Source organism: Scyliorhinus canicula, chromosome 2 (assembly GCF_902713615.1).
Source record: "Scyliorhinus canicula chromosome 2, sScyCan1.1, whole genome shotgun sequence".
Classification (NCBI taxonomy): Eukaryota; Metazoa; Chordata; class Chondrichthyes; order Carcharhiniformes; family Scyliorhinidae; genus Scyliorhinus; species Scyliorhinus canicula.
Genome location: NC_052147.1, coordinates 152,737,875 through 152,753,281, shown reverse-complemented (window position 1 = coordinate 152,753,281; position 15,407 = coordinate 152,737,875). Strand labels below are relative to the sequence as shown.

General features: G+C 52.1%; 1 protein-coding gene across 4 annotated transcripts in view; it reads right to left on the bottom strand.

Annotated features, from left to right (window-relative positions):
• LOC119959801 overlaps window positions 1-15,407 on the bottom strand; it is a 114,853-nt gene that overhangs the window by 63,747 nt on the left and 35,699 nt on the right. For 3 of the 4 annotated variants that reach the window (XM_038787898.1, XM_038787900.1, XM_038787909.1), the window contains exons 6-10: window positions 14,319-14,487; window positions 12,047-12,189; window positions 11,156-11,336; window positions 5,391-5,621; window positions 1,987-2,217 (exon numbers count right to left, since the gene is read on the bottom strand). In XM_038787898.1, coding sequence (XP_038643826.1) covers window positions 1,987-2,217; window positions 5,391-5,621; window positions 11,156-11,336; window positions 12,047-12,189; window positions 14,319-14,487 — 955 coding nt within the window. The remainder of the gene's footprint in view (window positions 1-1,986; window positions 2,218-5,390; window positions 5,622-11,155; window positions 11,337-12,046; window positions 12,190-14,318; window positions 14,488-15,407) is intronic. The other variant, XM_038787905.1, reaches the window with a different exon arrangement.

The window sequence follows — 15,407 nt, the reverse complement described above, 5'->3', positions numbered from 1 at the left end:
GGGGTGCAGGGATGGGGGGAGGAGCCTCCAAAGCCTACTGGGACCACCATGTAGCTGGTTGGGCATGGGGGCACGCACCATGCTACCATGTTGGCCTTTCACCCCTTGCAGACAATGGAAATTGGGATACAACCAGCAATGGTGGCCTTCCTCCTAGTCACCGCAGCTCTGGGGAATACCCTGTGGCTGTATGAGCTGGTGATGCTCGAGGAGGAGGTGCTGCAGCAACGGAGCCTGCCCTAGAGGAAAAGGAGGCAGCTGCCCACTTGGAGCGCCGGCCGCCCAACAGGAGGTACAGACCGACACGGAAACCCGCTACAACGACTCATAACGTTGGAGGATAATCGAGGGTCCTGATTTGTGATATTCTTTAACCAATTTCACTATTTGGTCAATGATCTTCAAGTTGGGTGCCTCTGAGAAGGCGAAGTTCCGAATCAAATTCTACATTTGGCGTTCCGCAACAGTCAGAAATATCACTGACTCCATGACTCAGCCCGTTGGTCAAATGGGTCCAGATTACCAACGGTAGGCATTTCCACTCACGATTTAAATTGTTCCAATTCTTACTAGAGCTTCTCTACTTTCAGTATTGCTCCTTCTTTCCCCCCTTGATTCATTACGGCTGTCTACTGCGATCAAAAACTTTCACCTCGCCGCCAATGTGGTGACTCCAGACACACACTGGAGACTTCCAGTAGTTAACAAAGAGATTTATCGATGGAAGGCAAAGGCAGTTAGATACAGGCACAGAAAACTATACAACAGATCTTTACTCTTCAGCTCTTTGGTCCACATTGCCCGGAGTCCTGCGCCCAGGGCCCCACGCAAACTCTCCAATGGCCAGGGTTGATTGGCCCCAAGCCTCATGTAATCCATGGAGCCTGCCCCTTAAAGGGATCTCGCTAGCACACACGTTCACACACACAGGGTGATGGAAGTTTGGAACTCTCTTACCTCAAATGCAATGAATGCTAGATCAATTATTAATTTTAATACTGAGAATGATCGGGTTTTGTGAGCCAGAGGTATTGAGGGATTATGGGGGAAAGGTGGGTATATGGGGAAAAGGCAGGTATATGGAGTTAGGTCACAGTTCAGCCATGATCTCATTGAATGGCGAGATAGTTTTGAGGGGGTGAATGGCCTACCCCAGTTCCCATGTTCTTTAATCTGAGAGATGAATGCTACACAAAGGAAAACGTTGATCCTGGATTAAACTGACCCCAAACTTCCTCTCTGCTTGGGGTGCAGGAATAGAAATGGACATTTCTTGTGTCAGAATCTTTACACTGAGTCACAGAGGCAGATTTTAATATTAGTCTCTGTCCTCACCTCTGTGAAGGAGACTAATGGTGGAGAAAGAGCAGAAACCAAACACCACAATGACAACTGAAGGCTTTGGCCTGCATGGCTGGGCCTTATGGACCTGGCTGAGCCTAGGTTTGGGGCTGAGCCTAGGGACAATCTCCTTAGCATAAAGAATTGGCACCTTCCAGTTCTGAGGTGGGGAGAGGAGGGGGAGGGGGGGGCAACCTGCAGCACCTATTGCCACATCACCATTTTGCCCATTCCACTTCAATCGCGTGATTGTGGTCAGTGTTTTAAGCAAATGGACCTGAACCGGGTGAGGCCAGAAAATCCAGGGCCGAAGAGGCCAAAAGAGGTGACAGAGAGAAGGTCCAAACTCCGTGCCACACTGGGACTTTCATGGAGCTCCACGTTGGGACGGGTAGAGACTCCTCATGGAGCTCCGCACTGAGGCAGAAAGAGGCCCCTTATGGAGCTCCACGTTGGGAAGGGTCGAGGCTCCTCATGGAGCTCCGCACTGAGGCAGAAAGAGGCCCCTTATGGAGCTCCACGTTGGGAAGGGTCGAGGCTCCTCATGGAGCTTCACACTGAGGCATAAAGAGGCCCCTCATGGAGCTCCATACTGGGGCAAGGAGATGGACATTGACAATCACGAACAACAGAATCCATCCTCACCTTTAAACAGATTCCCATCTTCCTCTATCCTGATCCCGATGAATCCGACCATCCTTCCTGCCATCCCCGTCTGGCTGGATATCTCTGGTAAAATTCCAACATTCGCTCCAGCCCGGCTTGCCCTCCGCTGTGTGCTGATTGGATAATCCTTCTTGATCCGAGCAGCCTGATCCAGTTCTTTCATTCTGGAAGTTTCTGTTGGTTCAGGAATTTCTGACTTTTCTTTGATTTCTTCAAGGCAGAGTGACAAAAACAGAAACAGTGGAATTCGGGCCGGGAAAGGGGCCATTCGGCCCAACACACCTGTCCCAGTGCAATCTGAACCTGTTTACTCAAATCCCCTTTCCCACCCTATCCCCATATCCCAAGCTGATTTTTTCCCAAGGTAGATGGTAAAACCTGAGAGATGAATATTACCCGGAGAAAAATAGACATTAGTCCTGCGATCTTGAACATGTCTGACACCTAAATTGGGTGCAGGAATATGAATTGGAAATTTGCTGCAAATTATTATCCGTGGATTGTGCACCCAGGTTTTTCTTCAATATTATCGAGTGTATTCAGGGGCAAACTGCCCATAACCACCAGGAACGTCCCAGTCCAATTTATTCATAATAAAAATGGGAAATGCAGGAAGAACTCAGTAAGTCTGACAGCAGCTGTGGGGAGAGAAATAGAGGGTATGATTCAGCAATCGTGTTGCTCCTGGCGCGGAACCGGGCACGGAAGATGAATCCTAGGAGACCTCTAAAACTGGCCTCCGTGCTGGGCGCCAGGCTAATGGCGAATCACCCGGCTCGCTCCACCTGTTCCGATGGGATCTCGTCTTCGCTGGGGAAGATCCAGAACAGCATATTACAATGAGCCATGAGGCTCATTTAAATAACCGGACACTGAATTCACCTGGGGCTCGGAGGTCAACGGCCATGCCTACGAGACCTCGCCAGGTCACCATTTAGTACTTATCTACACACCCATGGACCAGACATAATGGCGCCTCAGGGAGCTTCGCCGGGAATATGAGACTCCCAGGTGGTCGGGGACAGGGCAAGGTGGTACTCTGGCACTCCCCCTGGCACCTGGACACTGCCAACCTGGCACCCTAGAGGTGCCACTTGAGCAGTGCCACCCCAGCACTACCAGGGTGCTGGGGCACTACTAGGGTGCCTGGTGCCAGGTTGGCACTGCCGGGTGTTGGGCTCGGGGAGCCTTGCCAATTGGAGGGGGGTTCCCGGGGGCCTAGAAAAGTTTGGTTGGGGGGGGGGGGGTGAAGGGGGTCAATGAAGCGGTGGGGGGGACCTGAAAAGGGGGGAAGATCAGATCTGCCGTTAAAAATAGTGCCCCGATCTGTGAGCAGCCGAGTGCGATCTTGGGAGGGCGAAACTTCCCAAGGCCAAAAGATACGGCAAAGTGCCGTTGAATAGCCGGTGATTCTCGGCGCTGCAGTCACCGAGAATCACACTGCCAAACATGCCCAAAAGTGGATATAAATGCTGTCACAGATCTCATCTCCTCTGGAGATCTTCCCTCCACAGGTTCCCGAATACTGCTTATATTCCTCTCCAAAATCCACAAACAGGACTTCCCCGATATTCCCATCATTTCAGCCTGTTTCTGCCCCAATGAACTCATTTCTTTCTATCTTGACTCCCCTTGTCTCTGCCCTGGTCCAGTCTTTTCCCACCTACATTCGTGATTCTTCTGATGCCCGATGTCATTTCAACAACGTCCTGGTGCTAACCGGTCGTCTTCACCGTAGACCTCCAATCCCTCCACACTTCCATCCCCCACCAGCAGGGTCTGAGGGCTCTCCGCTTATTTCTTTAGCACAGGCCCAAACAATCCCCGTCCACCTCCACTCTCCCCCGTCTGGCTGAACTTGATCACTCACTCAACAATTTCTCCTTTAACTTATTTCACTTCCTGCAAATAAAAGGTGTGGCTATGGGTACCTGTATGGGCCCCAGTTATGCCTGTCCTTTTGTGGGGCGTGTGGAACATTTCCTGTTCAAGTCCTACGGAGGCCCTCCCTTACAACTCTTCCCTGGTACATCAATGGCTGTATCGGTGCCACTTGATGCTGTCATTTGGACTGGAACAAATGTATACATTTTTCTTCCAATTTCCACCCCTCTATCACCTTCACATGGTTCATCTCCGAAATTCCCCTTCCCTTCCTTGACCTCTCTGTCCCATTTCTGGGGTAGACTGACCATTAATATTCATTACCTGCTCACTGACTCCCACAGCTACCTCGACTACAGCTCCTTACACTTTGCTTCCTGTGAGGACTTCATCCCATTCTCCCAGTTTCTCCATCTATGTCGCAGCTGTTCTGATGATGCTTCTGTCAAAGTTTTCCAACCCCCCCACTTTGGTTGACAGGCCTCCTCCACCGTATCTGACCCATTTCTCACACTTTTGCTCTCATCCGTCCCCTCCCTCCCAGCACCCTGATAGGGTTTCCCTTGTCATCACTTTTCACCCTACCAGCCTCTACATTCAAAGGATTATCCTGCACCATTTCCACCATCTTCAGCGTGATGCCACCACCAAACACCGCTTCCCTCCCATTAGCATTCTGAAAGGACCTTTCCCTCCGCGACACCCTGATCTATTCCTCTAACACCCCCATCCCCCTACCCACAGTACCTTCCCGTGCAATCACAGGAGGTGTAGCACCTGCTCATTTACCTCTGACCTCTTCATCGGCCAAGGTCCCAAACACTCTTTCTAGGTGAAGCAGCGATTTACTTGTACATTTCTTTCAATTTAGTCTACTGTATTACTGCTCACAATGCGCTCTCCTCTACATTGGGAAATGCAGACGAGGTGAGCACTTTACAGAACACCTCTGCGCAATCTGCAAGTGTGACCCCGGCCTTCCTGTCGCTTACCATTTCAGTTCACCACCTCGCTCTCATGCTCACATGTCTATCCTTGGCCGGCTGCAATGTTCCAGTGAAGCCCAGTGTAAACTGGAGGAACAGCACCTCATCTTCTGATTAGGCACGTTACAGCCCTTCCAGACTTAACATTGAGATCAACAACTTCAGACCATGATTTCTGATCACCATTTTGAATTTCATTTTGGTCAATTGCCTGAGCTCCGCAGGCAGAGAGGCCCCTCACTGAGTGTGCACTGGGCAGGGAGAGGCCCCTCCTGGAGCTCCATACCGGGTCAGGGAGAGGCCCCTCCTGGAGCTCCATACCGGGGCAGGGAGAGGCCCCTCCTGGAGCTCCATACCGGGTCAGGGAGATGCCCCTCCTGGAGCTCCATACCGGGTCAGGGAGAGGCCTCTCCTGGAGCTCCATACCGGGTCAGGGAGAGGCCCCTCCTGGAGCTCCACACTGGGGAAGGGAGAGGGACAATAACGATCACAGATAATATAATTCATCCTCACCTTCCAACAGATTCTCATCTTCCTTTATCCTGATCGTGATGTACCTGACCGTCCTTCTCTCCATCTCCGTCTGGCTGGATATAGCTGGTAAAATTCCAACATTTTCTTCAACCTGTGCCAACCTCTGCTCTGCGCTGATTGAATAACCCCCATTGAGCTGGGCAGCCTGATCCAGTCCTTCCGTTCTGGAAGTTTCCATAGAATCAGGAGCTTCTGACTTTCCTTTGTTTTCTAAGTGGCAGAGTGATATAAATAGAATCAGAAGAATTCCGGTCAAGAAACTTGCCACAGTGGCATTGCTGCTCTCCACTTAGACACCGAGGCAGGTTTGTGTTAGGGCCTTTGCCCATTCTATGAAGGAGCCTCTTGGGAAAACAGCTACAACCACAAACCCCACTGACAGCTGAAAGGTTGGGGTAGGCCTATGTGGGCCTGGGGCAGGGCCTGGGGTGAGTTCCTGATCTAGAGTTGTGCCTGGGTCTGGTTTCAAGTCCTGTGCCTGGGACGAGCTCCTGATTTAGACTGTGCCTGGGCCTAGTTCCTGGTCCCAGCTTGTTCCGGGTTGAGCCTCGAACAACTATATTCCTACCATGGTAGGCGGCATGGTAGCACAGTGGTTAGCACTGCTGCCTCACAACACCAGGGACCTGGGTTCAATTCCGGCCTCGGGTCACTGTCTGTGTAGAGTTTGCACTTCCTCCCCGTATGGGCGTGGGTTTCCTCCGGGTGCTCCGGTTTCCTCCCACAGTCCAAAGATGTGCGGGTTAGGTGGATTGGCCATGATAAATTACCCATTAGTGCCCAAAAGGTTAAGTGGGGTTAGGTGTAGATATGGGCTTAAGTAGGGTGGTCTTTCAAGGACGGGTGTAGACTTGATGGGCTGAATGGCCTCCTTCTGTGTAATTTCTATCATTGTACACATGCTCTAACCCTCCTGATATAGAAGAAAACCGAAAAGTGAAAGCAGTTCCCTCCTCTATTCTCATTCGCAACCTTACATTTATTTACCCTGTTCCGTATTCAGACAATGGTATCGTCTCCCTTTCCTATGTGGTCCCTAATTTGACGACAGCAAACTTCAGCAACAACACCTCAGTGACCTGATCCAGTATTCAGGAATATTGACCAGTGAGTTAAGAATATCAAATAAACACAGACAAGTCTCAAAAGGTCCTGGACAACGTCCTTCACTAATTTCACTCGTATTATGAAGAAACAACAAAAATGAGATAATTGTCACCGCCAATTTCACGAGTTTCCTTTCTCCTTTTTCTAATAGCACCCCCTCCAGCCGTAAGACAATTTGGAAAATCGGTTTTCCCAGGTTGGGTATAGAATAAAGTTCCCTCTACACTGTTCCCATCAAACAATCCCAGGACAGGCACAGCACGGGGTTAGAAACAGAGTAAAGCTTCCTCTACACTGTCCCCCATCAAACACTCCCAGGACAGGTACAGCACGGGGTTAGATACAGAGTAAAGCTCCCTCTACACTGTCCCCATCAAACACTCCCAGGACAGGTACAGCACAGGGTTAGATACAGAGTAAAGCTTCCTCTACACTGTCCCCACCAAACACTCCCAGGACAGGTACAGCACAGGGTTAGAAACAGAGTAAAGCTCCCTTTATACAGTACTGCCCCATCAAACACTCCCAAGGCAGGTACAGCACGGGTTAGATACAGAGTGAAGCTCCCCCTACACTGTCCCCATCAAACACTCCCAGGACAGGTACAGCACAGGGTTAGATACAGAGTAAAGCTTCCTCTACACTGTCCCCACCAAACACTCCCAGGACAGGTACAGCACAGGGTTAGATACAGAGTAAAGCTCCCTCTACACTGTTCCCATCAAACACTCCCAGGGCAGGTACAGCACGGGTTAGATACAGGGTAAAGCTCCCTCTACTCTATTCCCATCAAACACTCCCAGGACAGGTACAGCACAGGGTTAGAAACAGAGTAAAGCTTCCTCTACACTGTCCCCATCAAACACTCCCAGGACAGGTACAGCACAGGGCTAGATACAGAGTAAAGCTCCCTCTACACTGTCCCCATCAAACACTCCCAGGACAGGTACAGCACAGGGCTAGATACAGAGTAAAGCTCCCTCTACACTGTCCCCATCAAACATTCCCAGGACAGGTACAGTGATGCGCGATCAATAACTACTGAAACGAAGGAGTAGTCTGAATTGAAGGCTTTAATCTACAAGATGTTTCCCCAGCAGCTTGAGTACAGAAAGAACGATGGCTGCTGGGACACACTGGTTCTTATACTCCGCCCCATGGGCGGAGCTACCTTCATCTTGACCAATGAGAAAGCAACACTTGGGCCAATGAGCAGCGAGCCTTCTCCACCAATAGCAGCTCACACTCCCAGGTACCATAGTACCTCTAGTCATACTACCACATGCAGCACAGGGTCAGATACAGAGTAAAGCTCCCTCTACACTGTCCCCATCAAACACTCCCAGGACAGGTACAGCACAGGGTCAGATACAGAGTAAAGCTCCCTCTACACTGTCCCCATCAAACACTCCCAGGACAGGTACAGCACAGGGTTACATACAGAGTAGAGCTCCCTCTACACTGTCCCCATCAAACACTCCCAGGACAGGTACAGCACAGGGTTAGATACAGAGTAAAGCTCCCTCTACACTGTCCCCATCAAACACTCCCAGGACAGGTACAACACAGGGTCAGATACAGAGTAAAGCTCCCCCTACACTGTCCCCATCAAACACTCCCAGAACAGGTACAACACAGGGTTAGATACAGAGTAAAGCTCCCTCTACACTGTCCCCATCAAACACTCCCAGGACAGGTACAACACAGGGTTAGATACAGAGTAAAGCTCCCTCTACACTGTCCCCATCAAACACTCCCAGGACAGGTACAACACAGGGTTAGATACAGAGTAAAGCTCCCTCTACACTGTCCCCATCAAACACTCCCAGGACAGGTACAACACAGGGTTAGATACAGAGTAAAGCTCCCTCTACACCAGGCTTTGTCAAACTCAGGGGCGCAACCTGGTGGTGGGTCACGGGCGGATGTCGGGAGGGTCGGGGAGCCGTCCGTCGTGGCGTTCCCGATCGTGCAAATCCGCGAGCAACAGCCGCAGCAGCCGGCTTTTAATAATGCCGGCTGCGAGCACCTTCAAAATGGTCAGGAATATTTTAAAAATTCAGCCGCACTGCGCATGCATCGTTTATGGTGATCGATGATAAAAATCGTCAATGATCGGGCACGCATGCTCAGTGCGGTCGCATTTTGTTTTTATATGGACGCAGCCTTTTCTTTTCGAGTTCGGGGAGCCAAAGGGACAAAGTGACAATTGGGGCCAAAGGGACCCAAAACTATTTCCTCATTTGTCAGCAACAAACAAGGTTAGAGAAAATGGTGGGTCATGCAGTTCGGCCGGTGTGAGTTGCGAAGGTCGGCTGGCATGGGATGCGAAGGTCGGCTGGCGTGGGATGCGAAGGTCGGCGGTGGGGGCCGCAAAGGTCGGCCGGGTTGTGTCCCAAAGGTTGGCCGGTTGGTAAAAATGGGTCCCCGGAAAAAAAGTTTGAAAAACCCTGCTCTACACTGTCCCCATCAAACACTCCCAGGACAGGGACAGCCCGGGGTTAGATACAGAGTAAACTTCCCTCTACACTGTCCCCATCAAACACTCCCAGGGCAGGTACAGCACGGGGTTAGATACAGAGTAAAGCTCCCTCTACACTGTCCCCATCAAACACTCCCAGGACAGGTACAGCACAGGGTTAGATACAGAGTAAAGCTCCCTCTACACTGTCCCCATCAAACACTCCCAGGGCAGGTACAGCACAGGGTTAGATACAGAGTAAAGCTCCCTCTACACTGTCCCCATCAAACACTCCCAGGACAGGTACAGCACAGGGTTAGATACAGAGTAAAGCTCCCTCTACATTGTCTCCATCAAACACTCCCAGGACAGGTACAGCACAGGGTTAGATACAGAGTAAAGCTCCCTCTACACTGTCCCCATCAAACACTCCCAGGGCAGGTACAGCACAGGGTTAGATACAGAGTAAAGCTCCCTCTACACTGTCCCCATCAAACACTCCCAGGACAGGTACAGCACAGGGTTAGATACAGAGTAAAGCTCGCTCTACACTGTCCCCATCAAACACTCCCAGGACAGGTACAGCACAGGGTTAGATACAGAGTAAAGCTCCCTCTACCGTATCTCCATCAAACACTCCCAGGACAGGTACAGCACAGGGTTAGATACAGAGTAAAGCTCCCTCTACACTGTCCCCATCAAACACTCCCAGGGCAGGTACAGCACAGGGTTAGATACAGAGTAAAGCTCCCTCTACACTGTCCCCATCAAACACTCCCAGGACAGGTACAGCACAGGGTTAGATACAGAGTAAAGCTCCCTCTACACTGTCCCCATCAAACACCCCCAGGACAGGTACAGCACGGGGTTAGATACAGAGTAAAGCTCCCTCTACTCTGTCCCCATCAAACACTCCCAGGACAGGTACAGCACGGGGTTAGATACAGAGTAAAGCCCCCTCTACTCTGTCCCCATCAAACACTCCCAGTACAGGTACAGCACGGGGTTAGATACAGAGTAAAGCTCCCTCTACTCTGTCCCCATCAAACACTCCCAGGACAGGTACAGCACGAGGTTAGATCCAGAGTAAAGCTCCCTCTACACTGTCCCCATCAAACACTCCCAGGACAGGTACAGCACGGGGTTAGATACAGAGTAAAGCTCCCTCTACATTGTCCCCATTAAACACTCCCAGGACAGGTACAGCACGGGGTTAGATACAGAGTAAAGCTTCCTCTACACTGTCCCCACCAAACACTCCCAGGGCAGGTACAGCACAGGGTTAGATAGAGAGTAAAGCTCCCTCTACACTGTCCCCATCAAACACTCCCAGGACAGGTACAGCACAGGGTTAGATAGAGAGTAAAGCTCCCTCTACACTGTCCCCATCAAACACTCCCAGGGCAGGTACAGCACAGGGTTAGATACAGAGTAAAGCTCCCTCTACCCTGTCCCCATCAAACACTCCCAGGACAGGTACAGCACAGGGTTAGATACAGAGTAAAGCTCCCCCTACACTATCCCCATCAAACACTCCCAGGACAGGTACAGCACAGGTTAGATACAGAGTAAAGCTCCCTCTACACTGTCCCCATCAAACACTCCCAGGGCAGGTACAGCACAGGGTTAGATACAGAGTAAAGCTCCCTCTACACTGTCCCCATCAAACACTCCCAGGACAGGTACAGCACAGGTTAGATACAGAGTAAAGCTCCCTCTACACTGTCCCCATCAAACACTCCCAGGACAGGTACAGCACAGGGTTAGATACAGAGTAAAGCTCCCCCTACACTATCCCCATCAAACACTCCCAGGACAGGTACAGCACAGGTTAGATACAGAGTAAAGCTCCCTCTACATTGTCCCCATCAAACACTCCCAGGACAGGTATAGCACGGGGTTAGGTACTGAGTAAAGCTCCCTCTACAAGGTCCGGATCCAGCGTTCCACAGATAGGTGCAGCACAGAATGAGATTTGGTTTGATTGGTTGGGCTGGGCAGAGTTAGTGGGCAATTTGGGACTGGGCTTGGGACTGTGCTGTCGTTTGGGATGTCGATGTTATTTTGGGTGTGGAGTTGGGGGTTGGTGACTGGGAGAAACAATGTTGATTGTGTAGTGTAATGGCTACCATTTGATGTTGTTCCTGACAGTTGGAATATATCTGTCATTCTCTACCTGCTGCTTCATCATGGATATCTTCCTCCTTCTGCTTTTGATGGTTGATGTCCTTCAATAGTATATCCAATCTCGGTTTGAGTTGTGTTGTTCCAGGTTTTGATCCGACTCTTAGTCTCCCAGCATGTCGTGCTGCTGCTATTGACGGCTTCTTAATCGAGGGCAATTTCCACCTTCCCAACTATTCCACAATCAAAACACACGATTGGTCAAAATAGCAGAAAGAGAAAGGAGAAGAGACCAATACATGACCCCTGTCAACAGACTAACACCTGGCAATGAGTGTCACTTGTAAAACACACAGCTGGAAAGAGACATGTTACCGAAGATATTCGTCTCCCACTCATTAGGACAAATGCCAAATTTCAAACTATCATTGGTAAGTCGATGTTGTGCACCCTTGAATCTTGGTACTCCAGCACTCCTTCACTCACCCTTTTGGGACTTGAACCCTCAATCATGGGGGTCCTGGGTGAGAATGAATGTCCCAGAGCAGAGCTCCCACTCAGATACATATTTTTTTAAACAGGTCCGAATTGGAAGTTCTGCAATGTTGAGTCTTGATGGGGGCAGGATCAGTAAATTTCTGGAACATTCGTTTTTAAAATTTAGAGTACCAATTATTTTTTTTCCCAATTAAGGGCAATTTAGTGTGGCCAATCCACCTAACCTGCACATCTTTGGGTTGTGGAGGTGAAACCCAGGCAGACACAGGGAGAATGTGCGAACTCCACACAGACAGTGACCCAGGGCCGGGATTCGAACCCGGGTCCTCAGCGCTGCAGTCCCAGTGCTAACCACTGCACCACATGCCGCCCTAATTTCGGGAACATTCTGGATTGGACAGGCAGAAAAGACACGCTGAAAGTTGGTCCTAATGCTGAGTCTTACCTCACCACTGCCTTCACCCACCATTGGCCGCAGCCCTGCTCCAATCTCTGAGCTGAGAGGCGGAAGCTGTAATTGTCCATTCAGAGAGACAGCAGGCTCTGTTTGCTGTCTTGAACCACACTGGTTATTGGGGCTGTTTTTCACTGAGAGAGGGGAACAGGGCAGTGTCAGCAGCGACAAGGCATCAATGAACAGACAGAGTGCCACAAAGGACCCCAGAAACACAGACTGAACACTGGGGATGACCATCTGACCTGCTGGCCTGGTTTCGGAAGTGTTTGATGGACATATTACCCCTGCTCCTATCTCATCCCTGCTGGTAAATACTAGGATTAGAGTGACTGATTGGAGAGGTTACCCCTGCACCCCTGGGTACTGGCAGATGAGGTATAAAGCTTGAACAGTCTGCCCACTTCAACCTCACCTCCCACCTATCCGCACCACAACCTTCGCACCCCCCGTGTACTTCAGCCCTTCTCTCTGTGTACATCAACTTTTTTTGCTGTAATAATAACAATAATTTTTATTAGTGTCACAAGTAGGCTTACATTAACACTGCAATGACGTTACTGTGAAAGTCCCCCAGTCACCACATTCCGGCGCCTGTTCGGGTACCCTGAGGGAGAATTCAGAATGTCCAAATTACCTAACAAGCATGTCTGTCGGGACTGGTGGGAGGAAACTGGGGTACCCGGAGGAAACCCACGCAGACACGGGGAGAACGTGCAGACTCCACACAGACAGTGACCCAACCGGGAATCGAACCTGGGACCGTGGAGCTGTGAAGCCACAGTGCTAACCACTGTGCTAATGTGCTGCCCATAGTGTCTACCTCCACTCAGTCTCCCCCAAGTGTATCTCAGCCTCTGCCCCTATGGGCCTCAGTGTCTCCCCATGTACCCCAGCCTCTCCCCATGTACCCCAGCCTCTCCCCATGTGCCTCAGTCTCTCCCCGTGTACCTCAGCCTCTCCCTATGGGCCTCAGCCTCTCCCCATGTACCTCAGCCTCTCCCCATGGGCCTCAGTCTCTCCCCGTGTACTTCAGCCTCTCCCCATGTGCCTCAGCCTCTCCCCATGTGCCTCAGCCTCTCCCCATGGGCCTCAGCCTCTCCCCATGTGCCTCAGCCTCTCTCCATGGGCCTCAGCCTCTCCCCATGGGCCTCAGCCTCTCCCCATGGGCCTCAGCCTCTCCCTATGTACCTCAGCCTCTCCCCATGTACCTCAGCCTCTCCCCATGTGCCTCAGCCTCTCTCCATGGGCCTCAGCCTCTCCCCATGTACCTCAGCCTCTCCCCATGTGCCTCAGCCTCTCCCCATGTGCCTCAGCCTCTCCCCATGTGCCTCAGCCTCTCCCCGTGGACCTCAGCCTCTCCCCATGTGCCTCAGCCTCTCCCCATGTGCCTCAGCCTCTCCCTATGTACCTCAGCCTCTCCCCATGGGCCTCAGCCTCTCCCCATGGGCCTCAGCCTCTCCCCATGGGCCTCAGCCTCTCCCTATGTACCCCAGCCTCTCCCTATGGGCCTCAGCCTCTCCCTATGGGCCTCAGCCTCTCCCCATGGGCCTCAGCCTCTCCCCATGGGCCTCAGCCTCTCCCTATGTACCCCAGCCTCTCCCTATGGGCCTCAGCCTCTCCCTATGGGCCTCAGCCTCTCCCCATGGGCCTCAGCCTCTCCCCATGGGCCTCAGCCTCTCCCCATGGGCCTCAGCCTCTCCCCATGTGCCTCAGCCTCTCTCCATGGGCCTCAGCCTCTCCCCATGTACCTCAGCCTCTCCCCATGTGCCTCAGCCTCTCCCTATGTACCCCAGCCTCTCCCTATGGGCCTCAGCCTCTCCCTATGGGCCTCAGCCTCTCCCCATGGGCCTCAGCCTCTCCCCATGGGCCTCAACCTCTCCCCATGTACCTCAGCCTCTCCCCATGGGCCTCAGCCTCTCCCCATGGGCCTCAGCCTCTCCCTATGGGCCTCAGCCTCTCCCCATGTACCTCAGCCTCTCCCCATGTGCCTCAGCCTCTCCCCATGTACCTCAGCCTCTCCCCATGTGCCTCAGCCTCTCCCCATGTACCTCAGCCTCTCCCCATGTGCCTCAGCCTCTCCCTATGGGCCTCAGCCTCTCCCCATGTGCCTCAGCCTCTCCCTATGTGCCTCAGCCTCTCCCCGTGTACCTCAGTCTCTCCCTGTGTAACCCAGAGTGTCTGAATTCTGCTCTCTTCTGCGTACAATTTCCTGGGGCTGTTGTATTCTGACACTCAGTGAAACACCCCATATCGCACTCACCACTTGGGCCTCTCCTCACCCCAGCTAGTGAACCCCCATAATAGGTCATCCGGGATTTCTGACTGCAGAGCTGAGAGGAGTCGATTGTTGGTTGTCTCAGGATGTTGGGCCTCTGTCCCTGAGCCTTCCCTGGGGCTGGCTGACATCTGCTTAGGGATCTGGACTGAAGCTGTAGAACAGAGAACATTCAAAATGAGGGTCCAACCCAAACATTGTTGGAGCAGAAATAGACAAATGGAGGGTTGTGGAGGTGAGTTGGGGATTTAGGGGTGAGGGAGTTGGGCGAATGTTTAGATTTGGAGGGTGAGAGGTTTGGGTGGGGTGAAGGGTTTGGGGGGGGGGGTTTGGCATTTGGGGAAGTGGTTTGAGGGGTGTTGGAGATTTGGAGGGAGTGAGGTTTTGGCTGTGTTGGAGATTTAGTGGGAATGAGGGGTTGGGGGACTGCAGGAGATTTGGGGGAAGTGAGGGGTTTGAAGGGTTTGGGGAGTGTTGGAGATTTGGAGGGTCAGGGGTTTGGGGGTGTTGGAGATTTGGAGGGTGAGGACTTTGGGGGGATGTCGGAGATTTGGGGGGTGAGGGGTTTGGGGGGTGTTGGAGATTTGGAGGGTGAGGACTTTGGGGGGAAGTCGGAGATTTGGAGGGTGAGGGGTTTGGGGAGTGTTGGAGATTTGGAGGGTGAGTGGTTTGGGGGGTGTTGGAGATTTGGAGGGTGAGGACTTTGGGGGGATGTCGGAGATTTGGAGGGTGAGTGGTTTGGGGGGTGTTGGAGATTTGGAGGGTGAGGGGTTTGGGGGTGTGTTGGAGATTTGGAGGGTGAGGGGTTTGGGGAGTGTTGGAGATTTGGAGGGTGAGGACTTTGGGGGGATGTCGGAGATTTGGAGGGTGAGTGGTTTGGGGGGTGTTGGAGATTTGGAGGGTGAGGGGTTTGGGGGGGTGTTGGAGATTTGGAGGGTGAGGGGTTTGGGGGGGTGTTGGAGATTTGGAGGGTGCGGACTTTGGGGGGATGTTGGAGATTTGGAGGGTGAGGGGTTTGGGGAGTGTTGGAGATTTGGAGGGTGAGTGGTTTGGGGGGTGTTGGAGATTTGGAGG